The sequence below is a fragment of the Oryctolagus cuniculus genome, chromosome 5, assembly GCF_051225735.1.
Source record: "Oryctolagus cuniculus isolate XC-2025 breed Fujian yellow rabbit chromosome 5, ASM5122573v1, whole genome shotgun sequence".
Classification (NCBI taxonomy): Eukaryota; Metazoa; Chordata; class Mammalia; order Lagomorpha; family Leporidae; genus Oryctolagus; species Oryctolagus cuniculus.
In genome coordinates this window covers 88,605,097-88,630,075 of record NC_142871.1, presented here as the reverse complement: position 1 = coordinate 88,630,075, position 24,979 = coordinate 88,605,097, and the positions used below count along the sequence as shown (strand labels likewise).

Below are 24,979 nucleotides of genomic sequence, written 5' to 3'. Positions count from 1 at the left end.
ACATGGCTAGAAAGATAAAGCTGAGAGGTTCCAGATGTGACTTATGCTCTCACCAGCCCCTCGTCAACCTTGGGATCAAAATGCAATCCTTCTGGTCACTGGAGAGGTGACACTGGAAGATGCTTCTGAATTTCTGAGGTCTCTGCGATACTATCACTGTGCCTTTTATCATGTATCCTTCTATGTGAAACAAAAGCGAGGGAGGCCAGAGGCATCTTTTGAGTTTTATCGATAATCTGAACCTATATTTGCAACTGAAGTCTTGCAACTGGTAAATGTTTTGCTCAGAAAAGTAATAATTTCTAGCTATCCTCAAGCACACTTTGCCTTGCTAACGCTTGGCTGTTACAGCCTTTGAATCCTTGCACTGTTTCCTCTTATCCTCTCCATATTATCCTGACACTAAGTAACAATCCTAGGCAAATTGTCACAATCCATTCCATACAGTGGCCCATGTTGACCTGGGATCGCCCCATGAGTTTTCAGATGGAAAAATGACCAGCTGGCTGTTTAAAAATAACTTCAACAGCAGCAACTTCAACCCAATGGTAGAAATCTGTAACAGTTTCTCCCTGGTGTGACTCATATAAAGCCAACGATCAAACATCACAGTACATTTCCTCACAATTTCTTTAAAAAACTAAAAGAGGTGGCAAGGGGTCATTACAAGATGAAGAACTGCTACATAAGCATATTGCCCCTTTATTAAACAGACAGAAACGTGCTGCCTGAAGGTATGGCAACTTACAAGTAGCCAAGGAGCCAGGGCAGTGGTTTGTCTGCCACGGTGATTTTTAAGACAGTTTCACAAGACCTTGGGAAATAATCAACCACACCATGCCTTGCCTTTCAATTTCATGTCTTAAAAGGAAAAGAAGGAATGCACTCTGCAACGTATGCAACATCTGTTACTTATAAAAACATTTCCCAATGTAACATTTACAAAATGCCATTTAATTTTAATTACCAGCTAGTAGATCTGCCGATGCTGATGAACTAGAAGCAGCCTGAGGTGCAGGTTGGGGTTCAGAAGCACTACTTCCAAATGCATCTATCCATTATCCATTATGCAGCAAAAAAGTAAGAGAGTGTAGATCGTAAGTACAGTGTGTAATTTAAGTGTTATGCAGAGACATGCATAGACATGACACTTGTCTCCCATGGACATGAGAAATGATCTAATGAATTGAAATGTGCTCTGACCAGCTTACTTTCTCAAAGAGTTCTGAAGTATTTAGGACTTAGCATCTCTTTGTATGATTAAGAGAATTTTTTAAGAATAAAATATTTGGATTAAATCCTGTCATTCATCATAGGATCAAGGCTTGGGGGTGAACCAACGGAAGGAAGACCTTTCTCTCTGTCTGTCTCACTGTCTAACTCTGCCTGTCAAAAAACAATTGTATCAAAAGATACTAATATAGAATCTTCCCATTTGAAACTCTATTAAACTTTTTAAAAATTCAGGAAGCAGCAATACTACTCTCAGGTATCTATATATCAAGGTTCAGAGTTTAATTGACAGTTTTGAGCCCCCGGGTGTCAGAGACTGAAACATCTTTCTACCTTTCATGTGCCCATCATGGCACATACCATGATGCATCCACATACAGCAGGTACTCTGTGTGGTGAACTTGCTAAGGATGGTATTTTAGCTCAAAGCCATGCATATTTAAGGATATACATGAAGAAATCTGATCTTTTCTCTTTAAGTTTACTGCTAACAGAAGACTTCAGGTTTATCATCCAAATTAGTAGTTCAAGAATTAATTCAATACATCTACCTACCTTCAGATAACATATTAAAGAAGAGGAGAATACATTTAAATCAGCTAAACATTCTCCAATTCTCTGGAAGAATTTTAAAACAGTAAATAGAATGTCAACAAATCCTACAGAATTATGTATGACATCTAAAGCTTATGTTTTCAGTTTTGACTGGCTGGCTTTCAGTTCTGAATGATTTGGTTGTGTTTACATTGCTTTCGGAACTCAGAAACATAGCCTTAACCAACAAGTCAAGGTCAACAAGAATGCTAGAAGGACATTTCAAAGGAAGTGATTCTAGATTGGGATGAACAATAAGGTTATAAACAAGAGACTTCAAGTGACAACTAACCGGTTTTGTTAGGTAATGCACTGACAATTATGATGAACTAATGACAATGAAGAGGATGACGGCAAAGAAATTAACAAATATCTTGAAAACTTAAGAGATGGAAATGATTTCATATAGTCAAAAGAAAAATGGTGAAATAGGGTCTCTAAAAAATACTCTGAAGGAAAAAAAATGCCCACGCGTTGAAGGAGGAGAGATACGCACCCCCGAAAAGGTCTATCACTCCGGAAGACTCCACCTTGGCGGGAGAGGCAGTGGTTGCAGGAGATGGTGCTGCAAATGCATCCACTGCAGTGAAGCACAGAACACGAAAGAGTGCACGTCACCCAAAGGAGGAAATCACGGGCCGTGGCGAGCGGCATATCGAGATTTCACGGTCAACCCCAGCCAGGAAGACTGTAGACCATCTTAACAGTTAAGGAACAGCAAACGGCTTTTTAAAATACAGTCTTTCTAGAACAAAATCAATTTTCACTGCCTTGAGGTCAGAGGTTTTAGTGTGTAAAGAAAATGTCTCCTTTTGCCAGCCTTCAGCTTGAAACATTAACTCTCAGGAGTTGGTGATAGGTCCAAGAATGAGAGTTTTTGTAAAGTGGATTTGGAGTTTAAAAGAACTGCAGAAAAAACCCCTAAGTTAGTGCATCCACTTCTGACACGCGGCCCCCACGGGACTTGTCTGCAGGCATGGCCCTGGTGGCACGGCACTCACCGGATAAGAGGTCAGCAGTGAGAGAGCTCTCAGGCACAGGAGAGGCCCCTTGTGGTGGAGAGGAGAAAGCATCTTCCAAAAGTGAAACAAACCAAAACCAAGGAGAAGTAAGTAGGAGGAAGCTGAAATCAAAGTCAAAAATCTAACAAATGCATTATCACAGGTGAATACAAAGCATTTCATCATGAAAACATCTAAGAAAACTAGATTGAAAGAAGCAGTTGCTTTGGTTTTACCTGTACCAAACAGGTCTATGCTAGGAGCAGCATCCGGCTTGGGCGCTGCAGCGACTTCAGGAGCAGACTCAAATAGATCTAAGACCAAGAACACACATGCCTTTACTCAAGTTGGAACAACAAGCCTTAACAGCATCGCTTCTCAGTTCTTAGTCAGCACTTTGCAGAATTCTGAACTAAGCAGCAAATGGTTTCTGGAGAACCATTTAATTACAAAGTATTCATGCAGTCTAGTTGTGTATGCGGTACATCTCCAAGACCAGAATTCAATCCAGCAGGTGCAGAGAGTTCAACAACAACAAAACATTACCACCAAAGATATCTAGAGCAGGAGGAGCAGCGGTGGCGGCGGCAGCAGAGGTGGTGGTAGTGGTGGCGGCCGTGGTTGCAGCGGTAGTGGCAGCGGTGGCAGCTGCTACGGCGGCGGGAGCAGGAGAAGGGGCGGTTGCGGGAACCGGAGGGGCTGCGCTAGCTGTAGGGGTAACTACAGGAACACTGCTGTCAGGTGGCTTCATTGCAAAGAGGTCCAGCTCAGGTGCAGCCTCTGCACTACCTTCAGATGGGGCAAAGGGGTCTTTGGGAGAGGAAAGTGGAGACACATACAGCATCAGTAAGGACAGAGACAAGAGAGCCGTCATAACTACAGGCACCTTAAACAGGTATCTCCCCACTAGCTAGACCTAGATTGCTTGGGTTTAATTACTATCCTATTTGCAGGGACCAGTGATTAGGGTGTTTTTCTAAAGGAAAGAAACCATTTAGTAGTTAAGCATCTGAAACACTCTGCAAAGTGCTGTAAGAGCAGCCCACAGTCTAGGACTGGAGTTTACTATCCTTCAAATTCTTAGTTAACCTGGTCAATTGGGTAGCTATGAAAATTCATTAAAACATGCCAGTATATTTGAACTCAATGTTACAGAAGAGTACAGTATAGCATTAGAGGGGTGAAAAACATTAAGAGAGCATACTTGCACTGATAAAAATTGTCAATCTTGAGAAATTGTCAATTTTAATAAGTATGCATTTCATTGTCTTAATGTTTTAAGTGCTGGCATTATTTATTTGGTCATGATGAATGGCAGTTTATATTCAGAAGAAAACAAAATTAGAAAGACATATGGCCGTATCTAACTACAAGGGTTTCACGTTAGGACACAAACATAACAGACTGGCTCATGACTTTAAACCCACCATTTCCTGAACATGCATCAAGTGCTGCTGCTACAGGGGTTGGGGTAGCAGGTGCGGCGGCCCCTTCGGATGCTGCAGGGGCCTCCCCGGGAGAAGCTGCAAAGGCATCTTGGGTGCAGTTTTTAAAACAACAGAAATTAAAGGAACAAAAAGAGAAGAAAATATAGTAAAAGAGCCAAGTTAAATTGTGAAGAAGGCTCCCTTATACAACATGAATTTTTTAAAATACATTTTTATGGCCCATGCACTGTTGGTGGTCATTAAACAATTATTCTTTGCACACCTTCATGTTAGTTAACATGCAAGTGATATAATGTCGACCCTGACCTATGAGGGTCAAAAAGGGAACAAGATTCTCATTGTATAAGGGCTCTGAGAAGCATGTTTTATGCATCATTAGAAATTAATGGATGTGAAAATTAAAACACAAAAATAACTCTATTATATAAATTAAGACTTTAAACTTTTGTGTACAGGTAATACTTATTCACTGTATTCTTACTATGTCTCTGACTAGTGCCTTCTGAAATAGAGAGACGCCTTCTATAAGCCAATAAAATTAAATATAATACATAAAATTTTTATAGTCTAGTACACACAAAATTACATTCATAACATGGAAGATTTAGTAAATATTAATAAATTAAGTCTTCATTATCCTTGGAAAGCATTTTCAGATATAACCAAAGGCTGGCTTTTAAAAAAATAAAGATATAAATATTTGGAATATGATATTATAGTGCCTTTATTTCTTCTTACATTTATTTTCAAATACTATTCTGTTGTCCTAGTTACTTGGTAAATGATTGATTTTCAACAAGTTAAAAACATATTTTCATGTATTAAGACTACATATATATTATTTTTATACTGAAAATATGAGTATATTAAAATATAGGCAAGCCACAGTTCATGAATTTATAAATGGCTTATGTGTACAAATGGTTCCCAATACATTTTGACCAACAAATCATGTTTATCGTGGTAAAAAGTTCTCAAGTTTGCACAGAGAGTCTAGAGTCTCAAAAGTACAGAGGAACTGCACCCTGAAAAATACAATAGATTTAAGAGAAGAAACCTCTGGAGAGTGGGTGCCGCAACCACCTAGAACCTGCCACTTACCTACTAGACTTCCCATCCCAAACATTGTCTTCCACAGTATACACCAGTGCTCCCTAGAACACTGTTCCTTCAGCCTTCAAAAAGAACGTGTCAATGACTCTTGGGAGATGCTACACACTGTCTCCTTTTCCAGACTTACTTGGCCTGTCAAGCTCTAGGAAGTATGCAATCAAGACTTCCTTTCTCAGTTTAACTCAGCACATCCCTGGCTGATCAAAACATGAATCACACTTTCCAAACTCCCTGAGGTTCACCGTGTCTTGGAATAATAAGCATTAAGCGAGCAACTCGCTTGGGTTAAAAGGTCCTATTCAAAACCACAAATATCCCTGGAAGCGACAACAGCACACCAACTATTGATATCTTAAGGATTAATCTGGCCTGATAGCTTCTCTCAGCTATGCCAAGGGATATATGTTCAAGCAGAGATCGGGGAGAGGCCAAATAAATCATACTATGAAAAACATCTCAGGGGGACAAGGCAGACCTACTTCTCCAGATGCCAAGTTTAGGATACCTCATTAGAAGACCTCCAAAAACAACATGAAACCCTTAGGGCAGAGGCAGAAGAATGGTGCATGAGGAGGCTGGAAGGCTGTAAATGTTTTCCCTCGAGTCAGGTCTGTTATTTTTTATTTTCATTCCTATAAAACCTAGAACTGAGGTCAATGATACTGGAAAGAACAGAAAAAATAATAGTAGGCACATTTTGGGGACAATATTACAGTTAATTCCTGTAACTATTTTGTGATGTAGGTTCTATTATCTCCATTCTATGGATAAGAGACCAAAGTTTGTAAATTTTAAGATTTCTCACCACAAAAAATAATTGAAGTAATGCATAGGTCAATTCACTTGAGTTTGCCGTTCCACAGTGTATATGTATCTCAAAACATTGGGATACACATCCTAAATACAAGGGGAATTCAAAGATTCATGAAAAATAGAATTAAAATGTTTATTTTGGTACAAAAACTTTTTGAAATCCATGCATATAAGTGGTCTTCAAAAAAGGTCATGGGAAATATGTATTATGAAAGAAACTATGTGTAGATTTGATCCCGGGCACTAACGCAGATTATTACCTTAGGTTACCACGTATGTATAGGGAAGTGAAATTCATATGTATAGGTACATTCTTACAGAAGTTCTTGATTTCCATCTGTTAGCAAGACATATCATTATAATAATTCTCTTGTTCCTTAAAACTAAATATTTTGAATTTAAATCATCTTCCATCAAAAAAGGTAGGAATTTTCAGATATGAAAGGTAGGAATCACAGCTGCTTGATTCCAGCCCGGGAGAGGGAGATGAGAGCAAGCGCTCCAGATGACGCCACCTCCGTCACCGCTAACTTTAGCCAGGATGGGGGCTGTCCAGCAATGTAGTGGCAGCCCACAGGACTGTGCGAGAGAAGAGCATTCTGCTGATGTTTAAAAAAGAAACAAGCAAAGCCTCTTTTAATACCAAGCTTTTTTCCATTATTGTCTCAGCATTTCAAACTAAAGGCATTTCCAATCCAGTTCTTTTTCCCTTGCTGCCCATTGACAGTTCATTTCCACATTCTGCGAATGCTTTCTCCAGCGCTGCATCCTGGACATGCATGCTCCCGCTGTGCTGCAGTCACCACGGCCAGGCCGTCCCCAGCACTGACTCCTCTGACTGCTGCAGACCAGTTTTCTTTGCCTTCGATTGCTCTAGGAGGAATTTTTGGCTCAAACTCTTCATCATATGAGTACCTTTCTCAAAACTGGTGATAGCTGTGGGTTTTCTCAGCCTGAACTGTTCTTCCTGTCTACCCCAGCCACATAAACCATCTCTGGATCACATACTCCTCAGCACAATGGCTCCAACTGTTCTCACTTCCCAGGAGTCACCATTCTGGTTCCTTTTCTTCCCCAAAGGTCACAGCATCATGAGGTTCTTACATGAACTCCAGTTGTAAGTGCTTCTATTTAAATATTGGGTTTGAGGAAGGTTGATTAACTGAATTCGTTAAGCGGCATGTATGAATGAAGGCAGCCTTGTGTGCTAAGCTCTTTGGTTTTTCAGCCATTTGGCTTCATACTTGCAGAGTCTGAACCTCATGAAGGCTTATTCACAAACTGACATAGCTGACGAAAAGTGTACGCTTGTGGGTTTGTACAGAGGAACCAGCATCAACTGAGCATTCTAGAGCTTAGAAAAGTCTCATATGGCTATACACTAATGTGCTATTGCAAGTAAAGTTTACATCATGAAAAATGGGATGTTTTCAATGATTTTGTCTATTATTCTTATCACTACCTGTAAGTTTGAATAAGTTTTTAAAACACAATGCTGCCTTCTAAACCTGCTGTGTGTGATCAAAGAACATAGTCTTTAATTTTTTTAAAAGTTCACTTTAAACTATTTAATAAATCTAGTATATATGAAAAAAAAATTAATGATTTACATGAGCTAGCTACATTGAATGACTAAAAGATTATGTAGCTATCAATCTGAATACTTTGGTTAAAAGCAAATTTCTTATTTTCCAAATTTATAATTTAAATCCAGTATGAAAATGCACAGAAATTTTAATGTTTAATGTCACATTCACAAAATTAAATATCCATTTTTTGAAGTTGAAATCTGTCAAGCTTATTTCTAGAGAAATATACTTAGTGGTTGCATGTTACATAGAACCTCAAGAGTAAATGTTTTAAAATTGTGTACACAAAATATAACTGGTGCCTTTATTAGCCAGGAGTTCTACCACATGCCTATTTTAGAGAAGCAAACTATTAACAAGTGGCCACACTTGTTAATATAAAATAACATAAAATAGCCAGAGAAATTTCAGTTTAGTTTTTTATTTCAATTCAAATCTCTAAAGGCTTTCTTGCAAGCACATAGAGGGCATGGAAGAAATTAGGGAAAATCATCGACAATCACAGAGCAGGCAGTGACACCTGGACTCCTGCACAGAAGAGGTGCTTGCTCTGGCTTTCAGGGCCCGGAGACACTTTGCAGAACTATCCAGATCAATAAAGTCGGTGTGATGAGATCTGCAGTGGTACTCATCTTTACCATTTTCCAGCCAGAGGCCCAGGGAGGCAACAGACAAGCTCACAAGGACAGTTGCCATTCCTTGGCATAAGTTGTGGCATTGCTGCAGCGCCAGTCCTCTCTGCTTGTACTTACAGCAGTAAGGATGCCATCATGAAAATGTTCTCAGAGTTTTTGGCTTGATGAATAGAGTCAAAATAGTAATGAGTGATAAACAGAAACAGCCTAATGCCACTCATAGTATTTCTTTTTTTAAAATTTTTTTAAATTTTTTACACTCATAGTATTTCTAAGAACTATCTTGGGGTTGTTTACTCTAGAGAGCTGTGAGGGAAGCAAGACAGAAGTGACTGGTTTCTTAGGGGTAATCAAGCACCCTGCAAGTGGACTGAAGATGAACACTGAAAGCGGGAAAGGTGTGGCGGTGTTTCAGCACAAAGTCATGGTTCACCCTGTCTATATTCTTTTCATCCTCCTTGCAGTTTTTGTGTTCCAAGTGAAGGAGAAATTATTCAGATTCAACACCAGTGATGGGGACGAAGGGAAAGGATGAAGAAAATGCAGATTTTTATAAATTTAAGTGAAACCTTAAATTTTTGATCAACATATATAAGGGCATAACTAAAAAGTTAATTTTCTATAGTGGATGACTATAATAAAATACTCAAGGATCTATAATATTCACTACCCTACTTTTAAAAAAAAAGGTTTTCTTCTAATAGGAAAGACGATGCAGCAAGGCAGTGCGAGAGTTTTTTTTATGAAACCATGGTAACACTTTGTCTCATAGAGTGCTCCTTGTCTGATGATGTTGGCCAACCTCAGAGCAGTCACTGGGACACAGCATGTAGCAGAATGGTATGTGACAGTGTGTGTGTTCCCAGAAGAGTATATTAATTCCACCAGAGCCTGCCAAATATCTCTGGCTCTCACCATCATTTGCTGCCTCCAATTTCTTTACCATATTCTCTAAATGCCCTGGGAAAGATGTTATATGGTAATGAAGAAACATAAAACTATAATGAATATAACACCACTTGATGTCTTTCATATGAGCATGTCTCTAGGTTTGGACATTAGAACCACTCAGATGAGAATATGTAAATAGACTTCAGGTGGTTCAGTAAGTCCAAACATATTAAACTGGCAGAGTCCAGAATATTTTATTGGGTCAGAATGGACATTTGCATGGAAAGCATATTCTTAGACAATCTTTTCAAAGACTGAACTAAACCTGTTTTCAATCTACATTGCAAGTGCTGCTTCAGTTGTTCCCTGAAAGTTCAAAGCCAGAGATGACCCAAGACATCTTTGTTCTCTCTGAAAGACAAGGTTATGGTTGCAAAAACAGGCATATCCCTAAACTCTCTTCAGAGACCTTCAAGTCAAGGTAACCCGTAGACATTCTTTGGTCCTTAATATTAATAACTTAAGTCAGGATTGTCCCTCCTGCATCCCGTGGACACTCTCTGGGCTTGTTCTAATCTGACCAAAAAGGCACACTGAAAGACTCTGCGGGGGAGAGCACATATGGGCCAGGAGTCCTAGCAGCAATTTAAATTTACCTTTGAAATCAAATGAGCCTCAAAGCGCGGCGACCTCTGCTCTAAAAATACCAAAATGAAATCAAGAGAAAGCCGGCAAACTCAGCAAAGTTAAGTCTATGTGTATATGAATAAACACTGAAAAGGTACATAAACCCTCTGGCCTGCCCTGGCAGACTGCAAAGCATTCTGAACACCTGAGCCCAGGAAATCTCCCAGTCTTGGCAGGAAGGACAGTGAGGTGACTGACTAACCTCCGAAGAGATCCACATCAGCGGGGGCAGCAGTGACAGCTGCAGCCGTGGAGGCAGAGGTGGAAGTAGCTGTGATTTCAGCGGCTGTAGCAGGAGGGGTAGGTTCTGGAGCAAATGGGTCCGGAATCTGGGCTTCAGAGGGCACAGAGGAAAGTGCAGCCAGAGAATCTGTGTTTCACCAGAGACGGGGAGTGGAGGGAAGAGAAGAAAAGGCAAGGACAAAAGATAGACCGGTCTCTGATGATCAACATGAAGACAGTCGTGAAGGTACAGAGTCTCTCAGAACAAGCAGAAGCAGGCTCTACTCACCCTCTCCCAGAAGGTCTGGTGACATCCATACATGGCAGCATACAAGGAAATAAGAGCCAAAGCTGAAAGGTTTGACCGCACCAGTGTCCAAGCAAGGCGAGGCACTCACTAAAGAAATGTTAGCTCTACCTATCTTTCTGGGCCATCTGTAGTTTTACAAAGTTTATTATTATCCTGGAACTTTGGAACCTCCAAGGAGGAAGGGACTGTAAGGATTCTCTGGACCAAGTGTCCAATTTGATAAATGGGAAAATTTAGGGAAGGGAGGTCGGACACTTATCTGCAGTCAGGCCCAAATAACTGACGAACCCAACTCAATACCAGATTGCCCTTTCACCTGCTCTGACTGGTTTCAGTACACACACATGTCCACTCTGAAGAGGCTGTGGTTACTGACTCTGTGTATGCAGTGTGTCATGTCTGGCATACCTGAGGAAAAATGTCAACTTTGTGAAAGCTGTAATTGAGAGAAAGCAGTCAAAGAATTGAATGCAGGTTTAGGCATTAGGAAAAAGACATCCTAAGCTAAAGTGTTTTCTTCTTTTTAAGTTTCACTTTCTCAGATGTTTTCCAAAACCATATGTAATCCTGACATTTAAAAACAGTGTAGGACAACAGAGTTACTTTACAATGAATGTGAAAGAGATTACAGGCATCAAACCTTTTCAGCCCTTCTGAGGTCAGCATGACACTGGGAGGTCCAACCCAGTGATCAACTCAGCGATCAACAGTGGACTTGGACTGGTGTCCTCCAACAGAAGTCTAAGGGGGGTCCTCACACTGTCAGTGACTTTAGGTTAAGCTTTCAGAATGTTCCCATGGCATTCTTACTCTTTTTATTCACAGAATTATTATTTTATTCGCGGAACATACCTCAGGGATCATATTTGAATTAATGAATGCCATCAGAAATTTGTTTTAGTCATGATGAGACTTTATCAGGATTCATTAGGGGGCTATTTTTTCAGGCCTTTAAAAACAATATGAAAATTCAGTAAACCAAAAAAGCTCTAGAAGACATTAAAAAAAAAAAAAGCTGAGGAACATAAAATTTGACCTTGAAAATAATCACATTCATTTAACTAAACAACTTTTAAATTCAATAAACATTACTCAAGGTACTCTATAGATACTCTAGAGGTGGGATTCTTTTTTTTTTTTTTTTTTTTTCTGCCAAGGGCCATTTGGGATATTTATAACATCAGTTGGGGGCTATATGAAAGCATCACCTTAAAACTTAACCTGCTATAGATTTATGAATTTTGAGTCTGTGACCGTCACCTTGGCAGGGCCAGACCCAGTGATTTTGCAGGCCGTATTCAGGCAGACATTTCCCGCCTTTGCTCTGGGGTAATCAAAACTTCTTTTAACCAAGCCTTATGTACTTTATCTTAGCATGCAGAATACTTGACTTTAGAAATAGATTTTAAATTTTAGAATGTATGCTGTATTAACAGGCAAGGAATAAAAAAATAATGGGGGCTCTGTTGACTTGGAGATAGGGTATTTTCTGCTATTCAGTAGCCAGCTCCAAAATTCCAAGAAATAGAAGGTCCTTTAAGTAATTCCTCCAACCAACAGCCGCTGGGCCAACACAATTGGTGCCCTTAGCCACACTTCTCAGAAATATTAACTAGAGAGCAAAGTGTGTCATCAGAAGCTGAACAGACTTATTTCTTTCTTGCCCTGGCATCAGCAGGGCTCTCACTAACCCTGCCCTCCACTGATGGTTTTGTCAAGTCCTAACACAACTTAGCAGAAAAGCTAAGCACCTTCTAATTTCATAGCTTCCAGACCTGCTATTGCCTGTGATGGAAAATTGGCGATTTATCTCACATGTTTGCCAAGTCATAAAACAAAAGACTATTTGTGTACAACAGAAGGGGTTTTCTATCTTTTCATAAGATAATAAAAAGAAGTATAAATGGTTAAACTATTAGCTCCTTGCTTTTGACTAGTGTTTTGTTTACACAGAGGGCAATGAGACTGTCTGCAGTGAAATGATGGAAGGAGGAAAGTAAACTTCTGGGACTTCCAGAGAAAATGCATAATGACTGAACATACTGCTCGAGAACTGATGTTGCGAAATTATTTTTCCATTCCTGGCAACTCAGGTTTTAGTCTCCAAAATCTTCATTTACTCGATGAAATCTAATTTCATAAAATCATGGGGATTCAATCCTTTATGTTCTGAATCTCTAAAGAATACCAAACGCAATCAGAATTTTACACCAACTGAAAAGTGCCTCCTTTGTGTTAACTTTTGAGCTAAAAACTATATGACCATTTAATATTTTAAGCATATTATAGTTCTTTCCCTATCTGTTTCTTGATGTAAGGAAATATCAAAAAGTTCCTGGAGAAATGGAATGAAGACGTTAATTTTGTTGCAAAAACATTTTAAAATCCATGCATAGTTTTTTTTTTTTATGACACATATTTTCCATGAACTTTTTGAAGATTGTTTGTATTTCAGTTGATACAAGCCATTCTTATCATTTTTCCTCTAAGTTTCTAGCACCGTCTGGTATGATCAGAAGGTAAACTATCCCCAGTGAAAACAGCATCCTTCCCAGAGAAGAGGCCTGGTGCTTACTGCTCACCTCCCCAGGCAGTGGCTCCCCCAGCCGGGGGTGCTGGGGCTGGGGCTGCGGCAGCCGCAGCGGCTGCGCCTCCTGAGGAAAAGTCTGGCTGAAGGTCCAAGAGATCACTGGATGGTTTAGAAGTGCTGAAAGGAAAATGGAATAATTTTAAAATCACATTTTGAACACATTTTAATATTAAGGTGTTTTAAGTTAAGATTCCTGCAGGAAACAGAACAGATTTTGGATATCTGAAATCCAATAGAAGAATAATACATTGGAGAGTATAGCACATACCAAGGTTTGGCAAACTATTTTTATAAAGGGCCAGATGGTTAATATTTTAGATCTTGAGGGCCAGGAGATCTCTATCTCTATTCAACTCTGCCATTTTAGCATGCAATAAGACATAGACATAGACAATACATAAACAAATCAACATGTCTGTTCTAATAAAACTTTACTTAAACAACAAATAGTAGGTTGGATTTTATCCATGGACAGTGTCTTACAGGGCAAGAAAAAAATCACAACCTTGAGGTAAGCTTTTTCCATTTTTGAATTTTTTTTTTGTAAAGGAAAAAAATCAAGTCCTGACAAGAATTTATTTATAAACCAAATACTAGAGCCAATCATTAATCACCAACTTGCCTTTCTCCTAAATTAGATTATAATATATCAAGTTTGCCTGTGAGAGGACTCATCTAACCCTACATCTGCATTCTTTTATTCTTGTGCAGGTGTGGCTGTGCTTTTAAAGCTTCTCTATCCGCAGAAGTCCAAGCAGCAGTCTAGAGCCACACTGCTCAGCAGTGGGCCCTGAGCCAGCAACATCCCGCGACCTGGGTAGAAATCAGCATATTGGGCTTTCTGGCATCCACCACCCAAGAACGTTCATTTTAGCCTCGAGTGATTCACACATATATTTAGCTGGGAGGAGCACTGGCTTAGAGGTCCCAAGCCCTCAGGTCTCGGGTTCCCTGTCTGTCTTCATAAACAGCAATTTCCATCTTCATCTTTTTTATTTTTTTAACCTACTAGGTTTCCAAGTAGAATTCTACTGAAGAAATGATTCTGTTTCTTTTTTTTTTTTAAGAGTCTGAAAACTCTGAAAGTCCTATCTGGTTTTCACGTCCATTTCATAAATACAACTGGACTAGGTAACTGAAAAGGAGAATGTACGTGTTACAAAGACCTTAGAGTTTTCATAAGAAACAATTTACCTAAGAGCAGCAGCAGAAAGGACTTGGACTTTACCATCCTACCATATTATAAAAAGTAGAACTAAACAAGTGGAAAGTGCAACACACAGGCAACAGGCGTGCAATCCTTGGCTTTATTGCTCTGTTCAGAAATCAAGTTCCCAAACACAGGACATTCATTTATAACCAGAATCACAGATACTACAAACAAAATGAGACTAGAATCTGCTCAGGGAAAAAGAACTAAGGAACTGACCTAAAATTATGATTTGAGGCAGCACCTATGGATGGAGGGCTTATTCTGGGCAGCCTTCAGATTTCACAGTACTGCCATCTGTCTTCTCTCTTTCCTTACCATGCCCCTGAAATGCAGGTGCTACAAAAGCAGATTAGGAACATCTCCATCTCGGAGGCCTGGCTCTAGTCCCAGAGTTGGATCTCCTCATCTGCACCAGCTAATTGGCCTACAGTTGTAAGCCTTTTTTTTTTTTTTTTTTTTTTTTTTACAGTATGTTGCGATATCTTTTAAATTTCCCACAAGAAGAAACTGATTGTAGAAAAAAGTTCATAACAGGCAATTACAGAAGAACCAGAAACGTGTGCCTCATTCTTCCACATCTGTACCCAGATGTGTGAGCAACAGGGTAATTTCTGCAGCATAGGTCTTCCTAATCATTACTTGGTGTAGCAAAAATAACCTAAAACATTGCATATCATTTGGGTAGAGTATGTAAGAATAAAACAAAAGTCTAGTCAAAATATGAATAAACAGACTCACTCACTAACCTGACTGGGACAGCCGCAGATGCAGTTGCAAATAAATCCACGGGTGGGGATGTGTCAATGGTTTTAGCTGGTGTAGAATTAGGAGACGTAACAGTCGTGGCTGGAGAAGACTGAAAGTGAAGACACACAACAAAGTGAAGTCAAAGGCGAATCTACAGGACACAGCAATGCCACCCCACCAATTAAGCTTTATAATTCTTAGTGGGAGGAAAAACTCAGGAAAATCAGAAATCAAGAATTGTAATAAGTAATCAGTACAGGACAGAACATATCTTAAAGGTTAAGTTAAATGTAACTTACTTAAAATTATTATAGAATATTTAGCCTAACATTGAAATGACTTCTATTCATATATTTAAAATAAAAACTAAATGTATTTCCTGAACATAAATTTATTGGAAAAGATTTTAATAGCTGTTAAAAACTTCTTAAGCATACCAATTGTAATAATTGCTACTGGGACAAGATCACTCTTTTTCTTTCTCACCCTGAACAGACTTTAAGTGAAATCTTTTCAGATGCTTTTAAAATCTAGAAATTCAATTTAAAAAATAGATCACAGTTGGCAGAGAACAATTCACAAGCAAGATTCAAGTCACTAACAACTTGAGGGTAGCTGACTATATTCCACTGTTAATACAATGCAGATAAAACAAGAGAAATGAAATCTAACATTCATTTTCTTAGACTTACTTACTTTTAAAATAAGAATTGTCAACTAATATATTTAAAAATTAAAAACTATGTCTAGTAACTCTCCTAATTCTATTTTACCTGGTCATATTTATATCTGCATGCATGTACACGAGAAAGATTAGTGGAATACCTCCAACAGTCTACTAACACTTAGTTCTAAAGGCAGAAATGAGATTTAACAGCATGTAAAATGCACAAAGCCCAAGACCAAAAAAGGCCTATCAGGTGCTACTGTAACTGGACATCTGCTTTCAAACCTTAAGGAATTTTAAGATGAGTAATTTAAGAAAAAGAACTGAGGACATAAGAAATGTATAAAAGTCTCCAGGCTCAACTAGTATTTATTTGATATCTACTCGCCCATGAATACAACTAAATCAAAATGTCAAACACTCAGTACTTTAAGAAAGACAAACATATGAGCAATGCAGATACTGTTGCTCAGAAAATGTCAACTTCTCCAACAAAAATTCAAATCTTCCCAATAGAACACAAAAAAATCAACAGAATAGAAAGGATGGGCTGAAGTTAACACACAGCATCCACTGAGGACACTGTTAAGTCCTCTGGGAAAAAAAGACATTTCTTAATCCAACATACATAGATAAGCTTAGAAAAAGTACTGCTTATAAAACAACACTGAGAATTTATTGACAGCAATAAATTTTACTGACACAAATGCAGACATGAAGGTCTACAATAGTGTATTTTTAAATTATCAATTAATTTGAAAGGCAGTTACAGAGAGGGGGGAGAGACAAAGAGATAAAGGTACATAGGAAGATAGATAGACAGACAGACAGACAGATAATCTTCCATCCATTTCTCAAATGGCTACAATGGCTGGAGGTGAGCCAGGTCAAAACCAGGAGCCTGGAACTCCATCCAGGATTTGCACATGGGTGACAGGGGCCCAGGTGCTTGGACCATCTTCTACTGCTTTCCTAGAGGAATTAGAGGGGAACTAGATGGGAAGTGGAGCAGCCAGGACTTGAACCATTGATATATGAGATGCCTGCATCGTAACAGCCAGTTTGACCTGCTCTGGCACAAAGCCAGCCCTTAAAATAGTGTTTTTTTTTTTTTTTTTAAATACTCTGTAACAGCAAGCTCTGAGGAGAGCTGACAGTTGGGAAAACAGAACTCAAATCACCCTGTTGTTTAAAAATGAAGTCAGTAAAAATTTGACATGGCCAGAATGCAGCCACAGATCATCCTAAAGGATGCCACAATTTTACCACACTGTACTCAGCAGTCACATGTCAGAACTTTTCACTTGGGACAGCCCTTGTGGTGCAGCAGGTTAAACCACTGCTTGGAATGCCTGCATCTCATATCAGAGTGCTGGTTCTAGTCAGCCACTCTGCTCCAATCCAGCTTTCTGCTAATGTACGTTGGAAAGCAGCAGATAATGGCCCAAGCACTGTGGCCCTGTCACCCATAGGGGAGACTGGGATGGAGTTCCACACTCATGGCTTTGGCTTGGTCCAGTCCCAGCTCTTGCAGGCATTTGGGAAGTGAATCAGTGGATGTGGAAGCTCTCTCTGTGTCTCCCTCAATCTCTCTGTTGCTCTTTCAAATAAATAAATAATTAAATGTTATTTTTTGTTTTTCACAAACACAATGCTTTGTATGCATCAGAATACCTAGGGAGCTGCTTGCTTGTTTCATTTGACTGTTCAGACTCTCCGGTAGCCAGGCAGGCAAGCCCTGGCCTAGTCCATGGTGTCTGAGAATCACCAGTGCAAATGCTGTGATAAATAAACCTTTTTTTTTTTTTAAAGAAATGTGGATGTAAAGACACATAATTATAACTGATTTTTGTACCATTAAACATAAAATATATGTGCCTCATCTGTCTCACAGGGCTGTGATTCAGAATATGTGAAAATGCTTTCCACTAGTAAAATATTATAACTCCTATGCTTTCAGTCATAATATAAATTCATGAAAATCTCCTGGGGCCAGGGCTGTGGCTCAGTGGGTTAAGTCACCTGTGATGCTGGCATCCTATATGAGTGTCGCTTTGAGTCCTGGCTGCTCTAATTCCAATCCAGCTTACTGCTGATGTACCTGGGGAAGCAACAGAAGATAGCCCAAATGCTTGGGCCCCTGCACCCATGTGGGAGAACTGGATGGAGTTCCAGGCTCTTGGCTTGGGCCTAGCTGAAGATGGAGGATCTCTCTCTATCTCCCCCCCCCCCCCACCCTGTAACTGACTTTCACATGAATACATACATCTTAAAAGAAAAAGAAAATCTCTCCTGCTTTATATTCTTAGTATAAACAGAGGAATAAGTCACATACACTATACTAATATACTAGACAAGAAACTAATATAAAGGAGAATATATAAACATGTAACTTAACTTTCCTCCAAAAAATTAAATCAGAATTACTGTATGACATAGCAATCCCACTTCTGGGTATACACCCATAAGAGCTGAAAGCTGGGACTCAGATAGGTACGTGTTCACCCGTGTTCATGGTAGGAATTATAATAGTCAAAAGGTGGGATCAACGTAAGCGTTCGTCAACGGATTGTCTGGTACATACATACAACTGAACATTATCCAACCTCAAACTGGCACATGTTACAACATGGCTGAATCCTGAAGACAGGCCAAGGGAAATAAAACAGTCACAGGAGGACAAACACGTTATGAGTTCATTTGTATGCAGGACTGGTGTAATTAAATGCATACAGACAGACAGTAGAGTGGGAGGAGGAACGAGGTGTTATTATTTAATGAGAGCTTCCTTTTTGGAAGATGAAAAAATTATAGAAATAGATGGCAGTGATGCTAGCATAGTAATTTGGATACGCGTAGTGCCACTGAATTGTATAATTACAGATAGTAAAATGATTAAAACAAAAAACCAAAAACATACTTACCTTACTTAATGGAGAGGGAGCACCAGATCTAAAAGGCAACATAAAAAATTAAAACAATATACGTGAACACATATGGAGAAGTATTTAAGTTCTATAAACTGCCCAGGCATTAACTTGTTTTATATAGAGACTTGTAAAGTAATGGATAAACTAAACATGCTTTCTGTTTTTTACTCAAGTATGACATCTTCTTACAATATTTTCCAGTATTAGAGTTTCTAGTAGTAGAAATTCTTAAATTCAAAATTATTTTCTGTATTTCAAACAACTCAATGCTTTGAGTTGGTCATTATCTACATCCATCAAAAATAAATTGGGGGGCTAGCGCTGTGACATAGTGGGTAAAGCCACTGCCTGTGGCACCGGCATCCCATATGGGCACCACTTCGAGTTCTGGCTGCTCTACTTCTGATCCAGCTCCCTGGAAATGCGCCTAGGAAAGCAGCAGAAGATGGCCAAGTGCTTGGGCCCTTTCACCCACGTGGGAGACCCAGAATAAGCTCATGGTTCCTGGCTTCAGATCAGCCCAGCTCCAGCCATTGCAGTTATCTGGAATGAACCAGTGCATGGAAGACCTTTTACTCTGTAACTCTGCCTTTCAAATAAATAAATAAATCTTAAAAAAAAAAATACCTGTACAAATTGCAATTCATAAAATTTTGCCAAGATTTGGGAAAAAATAATCATTTACCGATTTAAAAATAACATTCAGGCTTGTTAATTTTCAAAGTGAGAAAACACATTCAAGTTAAAGCACACTGAGATTCATGAAGTCAAAACTGTGATGCATAAAAGGATGAACTCTAGACAAAAAAAGATTCTCAGTCCTGGGCCTCAAATGTGTCTCAATGCCCATGATCACACTCCTGGAGCTCTTCTACTTTTCTTCTAACGGTTGTCATGAAAACTGCCTTGGAAACATATCTCCATCGTCGTGGAATACCTAGAGGGAGCCTGACAAAGCGCTGCATGTTGGATGCTTGCTTCTAAGTTAGTGAGGGAAAGTCAGGAAGGAGTAGATAATATGTGTTTTAAGTTAATTACTGGGAACATTGGCTATGTACGTTATTTCTAGCAAACTACTTCATAATGAAGTACGGAACAGCTTACACGTGACTACCTTGAGTTGGTGGGAAAACGAGAAGTCAACAAAATAAAGATAAAAACATTTAAATGAGTAGCCTATTTTCAGGGTCTTATCAGAGGGCAGGCATGATTTTCTACTCATCCTTTGGGGAAAATGTCACACATAGCAGTAGCAGAAATTTAGTAACTGGAATTTTATATAATATTATGATTTCTGTTGTGTTTTTTTGATAGAGCAAAATATTTAGTAGTATTACATGCCAGATTAAGATCTTTTAAGTCAGATTTCATTTGAAAATAGATGCCTTACATTTCCTGTTTAGATTTAGTTTTTACTGCGTGTTTGATGAAGAAAAGTGTATACATTTATCTCTGTTGCTCATTTCAGAATCTACTGAAATAAATAGATTCAGAGTGTCTTCTCCATCTACAGAAAGTTACTTAGGAACCTAAAAATCTAATCTAATACAGAGACTTTTGGCTAATAATTTCTCCACTCATTATTTTTTCCTTTATATTACGGAAAAGGAAGGGAGTTAAATCTAAATAAAACCTAAGAAAATTATAGTCAGAACTCTGCAAAGAAAACAGTAGCCATTTCACATAGTCACTTTCTAAGATGAGTTCATTTAATTTGTTTATCTCTGGAGAAATTTTCATAAAACAATTCTTAGTGGACCTGACATAATGAGAAATACTAACACAAAGAAGAGAATTGAGACTAAGCAAGAACTTTGGAAATAAATATCCAAGCTAAAACATAAAAATTTATAACTTATTTTCTATACCAATATGAGAAGAAAGATATAGTAAAAATAACAGAATTGTTCTACTTGCTACAAAAGAACATCAACTCAAAGTGAGGTATGAAAAACCAAAATTGTCTTATACCCCAGTTTGCCAAGCTTCTGCATGGCCACTGTTACTCAGGGATACTTGTAGTTATCCCATGGACTACACAAGCAAAAATCTCCTGCCGTCTCTGTTATTATCGCACCCACCACAGCATATCTTACGTATCTGTTTAATTACCTGTCTTCTTCACTAGATGCTAAGTTCCAGGAAATGAACTCATCCCTAGCACTTTACACTGTATCTGATATTTTCTGTATTATTTGAATTTTTCAAGGAGATTATATTCATGTATTTGCTTTATACTTAATGAACTTTCCACCTGCTTTGGAAACCTTAAACTGTGAAACTAAGCTGTCCAAATGGGTGCCCTCCATTCCCACAGATGACATCTGGTTTTTGCCATGATTTAATTAAAAAACTGAGAATCAGGGCTGCTCCCATGAGGCTAAAGCATTAAAAAAGCATCATTGTTCATTGATTAAAATTTGAGGGCCTGCAGGCTCAGAGGCGCCAATAACTTGCCCAAGTCTTACCACTCTTTAATGCTAAGTCAAGACTCGGTCCAGGTGTGTCTGTCTCCCAGAGTCTGTGCCACACACCCTTTGCCTTGCTGAAAACACAGATCAGCCTGGCATATTTGTTCTTCTCTTACACAACACAACTGTTTTGTCTTACATCTTCACACTTGGTTTCCCACCCTACTGTTGGTTACCACTCTTTAGGTAAGACAATGCTACAATCCTTTGTATCTAGATAATTTCATTTCTTAAAGACCAATACTATTTTAACAACTTCATCTAGAAAAATCTAGTACATCTTGAACTATGTTGGGCAAAATAAGATTTAGAAGCTAATGAATGATCCATATAGCAAACTACTTTAAAAAGAAAATGAAAAATGCTACAAATAGTTTCACAGATTTTTACTATGAACACAAATGTCAAAGTCTTTTGGCAAATGCCAAAAGTCTTCTTCAAAGATGTTAATAGCAAGCAAACTGTCAAAAGCAGAAATGCTATTTTTTATTTGCTGCACAAAAAAAAAATCACTACATAGTTTTGAGTATAAATGCGGGTCCCCCTCCCCCAAAAAGATGTGAAAAACCTAAATTATAAAATACTTATTTTTAGATTTTCTATATCTTCAACACTTAGTAAACCCACATTTAGAATAAAACAAGTTTCTTGCTTTTGTTCCATGGAATCATATACAGAAGATATGCAAAGGTGTATCATACAATATTGCATACAGTGTCAAACATGAATATGAGGGAAAACATAACACTAAATATAATGGTCACACATATTTTTCATAGCAGATATCTGCAAATACTTCATTATACATATATATGCTTGATTTAGAGATTAGAATAGTTTATACTGCTACTGACAAAGTTTTAGTCAATCAATTTTTAAAATAAAGTTGTCTTTTGGCACTTTTGCCATATGCCATGGGGAAACCTTTCGTTTACTAAACAAATGAAAAATTTTTGATTATATATATATACATAATCTTGTTGCAAAAAGACCAACTTGAAAATAAAACCATTTATGCCAGTCACCTTAAGAGACAAAAATAAAGCATTATAAAAAACACAAATGTGTAAAATGGACAGAAACCAATTTTAAATGTTTTGAATACCAAATGTGGAATATTAAGAGTGTTTTTTGCATTTTTAGCAATTACCAAATGCAAAAAAAAGTCACTCAGCATAGTACTCACCCTTCACTTAAGTTCCCAGGTAAGCACAAACATACAAAGAGGAAAATAGTTAACTATTATAGTTCATTGTTTTAAAAATAGGGAATAAGTATAAAACAAGTTCAAATGTGGTCTCATCCAAATCCGAAAAGAATCTGACAAGCATAAAATGATTTTTAAAGGAGAGAAAAAAACTGTTCTAAGCAAAAGGTAATTCAAATAGGTTACTGAGTCTTTATTTCACTTCTCTAGAAATGTTAACTAGTCACAGCTAATTGTTCTAAATATACCTCGCAGTGGCCACAAGGGGGCGAATGTAGATGTGCAGAGCTAAGCAAATTCTGGCGAGAGAAAGGGGTGACTGGAGACCGCAGCCCTGGCCAACTTAACCACAAACAAGAGAAGAGTACGAAACTATGTAGAATTTGCGGGACCGGGGAGGAAGAGTACAGAGAAGCCAGCATGCAATGTGTGTCCAGCACTGCACGAGGGAGTGACCAATCAGCGGATGTGCACATTTCCTTAGCCAGAGGTTTGTGTCACGGAAGTGGGCACAGCTCTCAGCTTCCTTGCCTCCCATAGTTTACATCCTAGGTATCCAACCCATTTGGCTTCCCAGACACCCTCAGTCCCTGGAAGTGGGCACTTATTGTGATTTAAATGTACTCTCTCCTCAAAAGTCTGACTGCGGCCGGCCACACTGAAATTAAGGGCAGACCCTGAAATGCGGTGAGGACCTTGACAGAGCCCGTGAGAGGTCCTGGCATCCATCTTTCCAAATGGCCCTGCCTTAATTGCTTGGAGAGTCCTACTATACTGTTGTTTATCATTGAACTTGGAAAAGACAGAAATAACACTAAGTTAATAAATAACCAGCAAAGAAAAAAGAAGTTGCATCAAGAAAGAAGCCTGGCTTCTGGGAGCATGCTCAGAGGGAAGAAAGTCAGGAAGGAGTTGCATTTTGAAGACCTTGCCATAGGAAAAGCCCATGCTCAGCCTGCAGCTTTGCCATAGTCAATTCATTGGTTGTCTCTAACTCCTACTATCAACCTAAGCCAAATACACAGAAAGCTGGTAGCAACAAAAAGCACAGAGTTCAAGCTCTGTAGAAAGACCCACGTTAAGTGTTCAGACAATGAAGTATAAAATAGTTCCTGACCTTTAGAATCAGAAGAATATATTCAAATCCCATAAGTGAACAGTATTTTTAAAAATCCACAGTGCAGGGCAGTTGGTGAGTAAGTAGGTGGGACTGCAGGTGGCCCTCCTGGAGGCATAAGCTTTTCACATGCAGGACAAGACAGGCAGGTACCCAAGGCTCTGCGAGCTCATCTGAACAAGACTGGAGAGCACTAAGGCTTGTGACTACACAGGTTTTACAACCGCTGGGGTGATGGAAAAAAGAGAAGCTGGGCTTTTTTTTTTTTTTTTTTTTTGCATGAAATGAGAAAAAAAGGTCAAAATATAAATACCTAACCCAAGATTTTAAAAAAATCCATAAAAATCAAACAATCGTTACTTGATAGCTGTTCTATATCAAAGGCCTCTGAGTAAAATGTCAGCAGCATGCCATGCCTAAGGCTTTGAGTGGACAAGCAGTGGAGTCCTGAACACTATACTTAAGGGTTTTGCTTTTTTTCACAGTGGGGTTGCTAACAAATTATAAGGCTACTTGTGCGATTGTGCTTATTTTTACTCATGTCCAATGATAACAGCCTCAATTTTTCAGTTTGAGGAATTCTCTTCCATTGTATTGTGAATTCTTTCCAATGGAAAATACGTAAATCAACAGTCTATGAGTTTGCTGCCTCAGCCTGCAGATGGACTGTGCACGAAATCACACTGGTTCAATGAAGCACTCCCTCAAGCTGCACTGGGGCATGCTACACCATGAAATCTCACTCTTAACAAAGAATGACTTTGTTATTTTTCATCTTATTTAGAATATACAACTAATGCATACTTGTTTCCAGGTTTCTTTCCTTCTAACGTATTTAGATGCTGTTCAAGGGTCTCCATAAGACTGCTGGGAGCCTACAATAAGAAAGTAAAAATAAATGTCTGCATTGTTCTCTTTCACAGCAAGCACACTATAACATCAGGGTAACTTGGGGGGTGGAGGTCTGTGGGTGGACCTTAGTAGATATGTGAGATAATTTCATTTGGTACGAAAACATTCACATTCCAAGGAATCTCAGGTCTATCTTAAATACATTTAACTCCACTGCATAACAAGTAACAGCACAGTGTGCTTTCAATGTACAGATTACATTGGATAGGCTTTACTGTGCCATGAACTCAAATCAAGTTCACCACCAACTTCCCATAAGAACACAGTGAAAAAAGAAAAGGTATTTGTATTTAAGTCAAAAACTTAAGTGCCCAAATACAAATTTACAGGAATTTGAAAATACAGTAAAATTTCACTTATCCATGTGCAATTTAAACATTAGGAAACACTGTAACCTTATTTAAAAAGGGGAGGGGGTGAGTAAAAGTTGTGGAGAAAAGAAAAAATTTTAATAGTTAATAACAGGATTTTCTTATTACTGAGCTAGTTAATTTCATACATAGTATTTGTAACTTCAGCAATTATAATAAGGTGTGATGTATTGACAGACTTACTATAATATATTTGAACTCTTATAGTAAGAAATTCC

At 38.6% G+C, this 24,979-nt stretch overlaps 1 protein-coding gene across 13 annotated transcripts in view; it reads right to left on the bottom strand.

Annotated features, from left to right (window-relative positions):
- SNAP91 (synaptosome associated protein 91) overlaps positions 1-24,979 on the bottom strand; it is a 155,722-nt gene that overhangs the window by 33,524 nt on the left and 97,219 nt on the right. For 8 of the 13 annotated variants that reach the window (XM_089332955.1, XM_089332957.1, XM_051855485.3 and 5 more), the window contains 12 exons: positions 24,283-24,353; positions 18,678-18,705; positions 15,086-15,195; positions 13,119-13,243; positions 10,516-10,530; positions 10,207-10,374; positions 4,256-4,363; positions 3,375-3,638; positions 3,065-3,142; positions 2,829-2,900; positions 2,324-2,407; positions 968-1,051 (listed from right to left, as the gene is read on the bottom strand). In XM_089332955.1, the coding sequence (XP_089189081.1) occupies positions 968-1,051; positions 2,324-2,407; positions 2,829-2,900; positions 3,065-3,142; positions 3,375-3,638; positions 4,256-4,363; positions 10,207-10,374; positions 10,516-10,530; positions 13,119-13,243; positions 15,086-15,195; positions 18,678-18,705; positions 24,283-24,353 (1,207 nt within the window). The remainder of the gene's footprint in view (positions 1-967; positions 1,052-2,323; positions 2,408-2,828; positions 2,901-3,064; positions 3,143-3,374; positions 3,639-4,255; positions 4,364-10,206; positions 10,375-10,515; positions 10,531-13,118; positions 13,244-15,085; positions 15,196-18,677; positions 18,706-24,282; positions 24,354-24,979) is intronic. The other 5 variants (XM_051855492.3, XM_089332958.1, XM_051855486.3 and 2 more) reach the window with 4 other exon arrangements.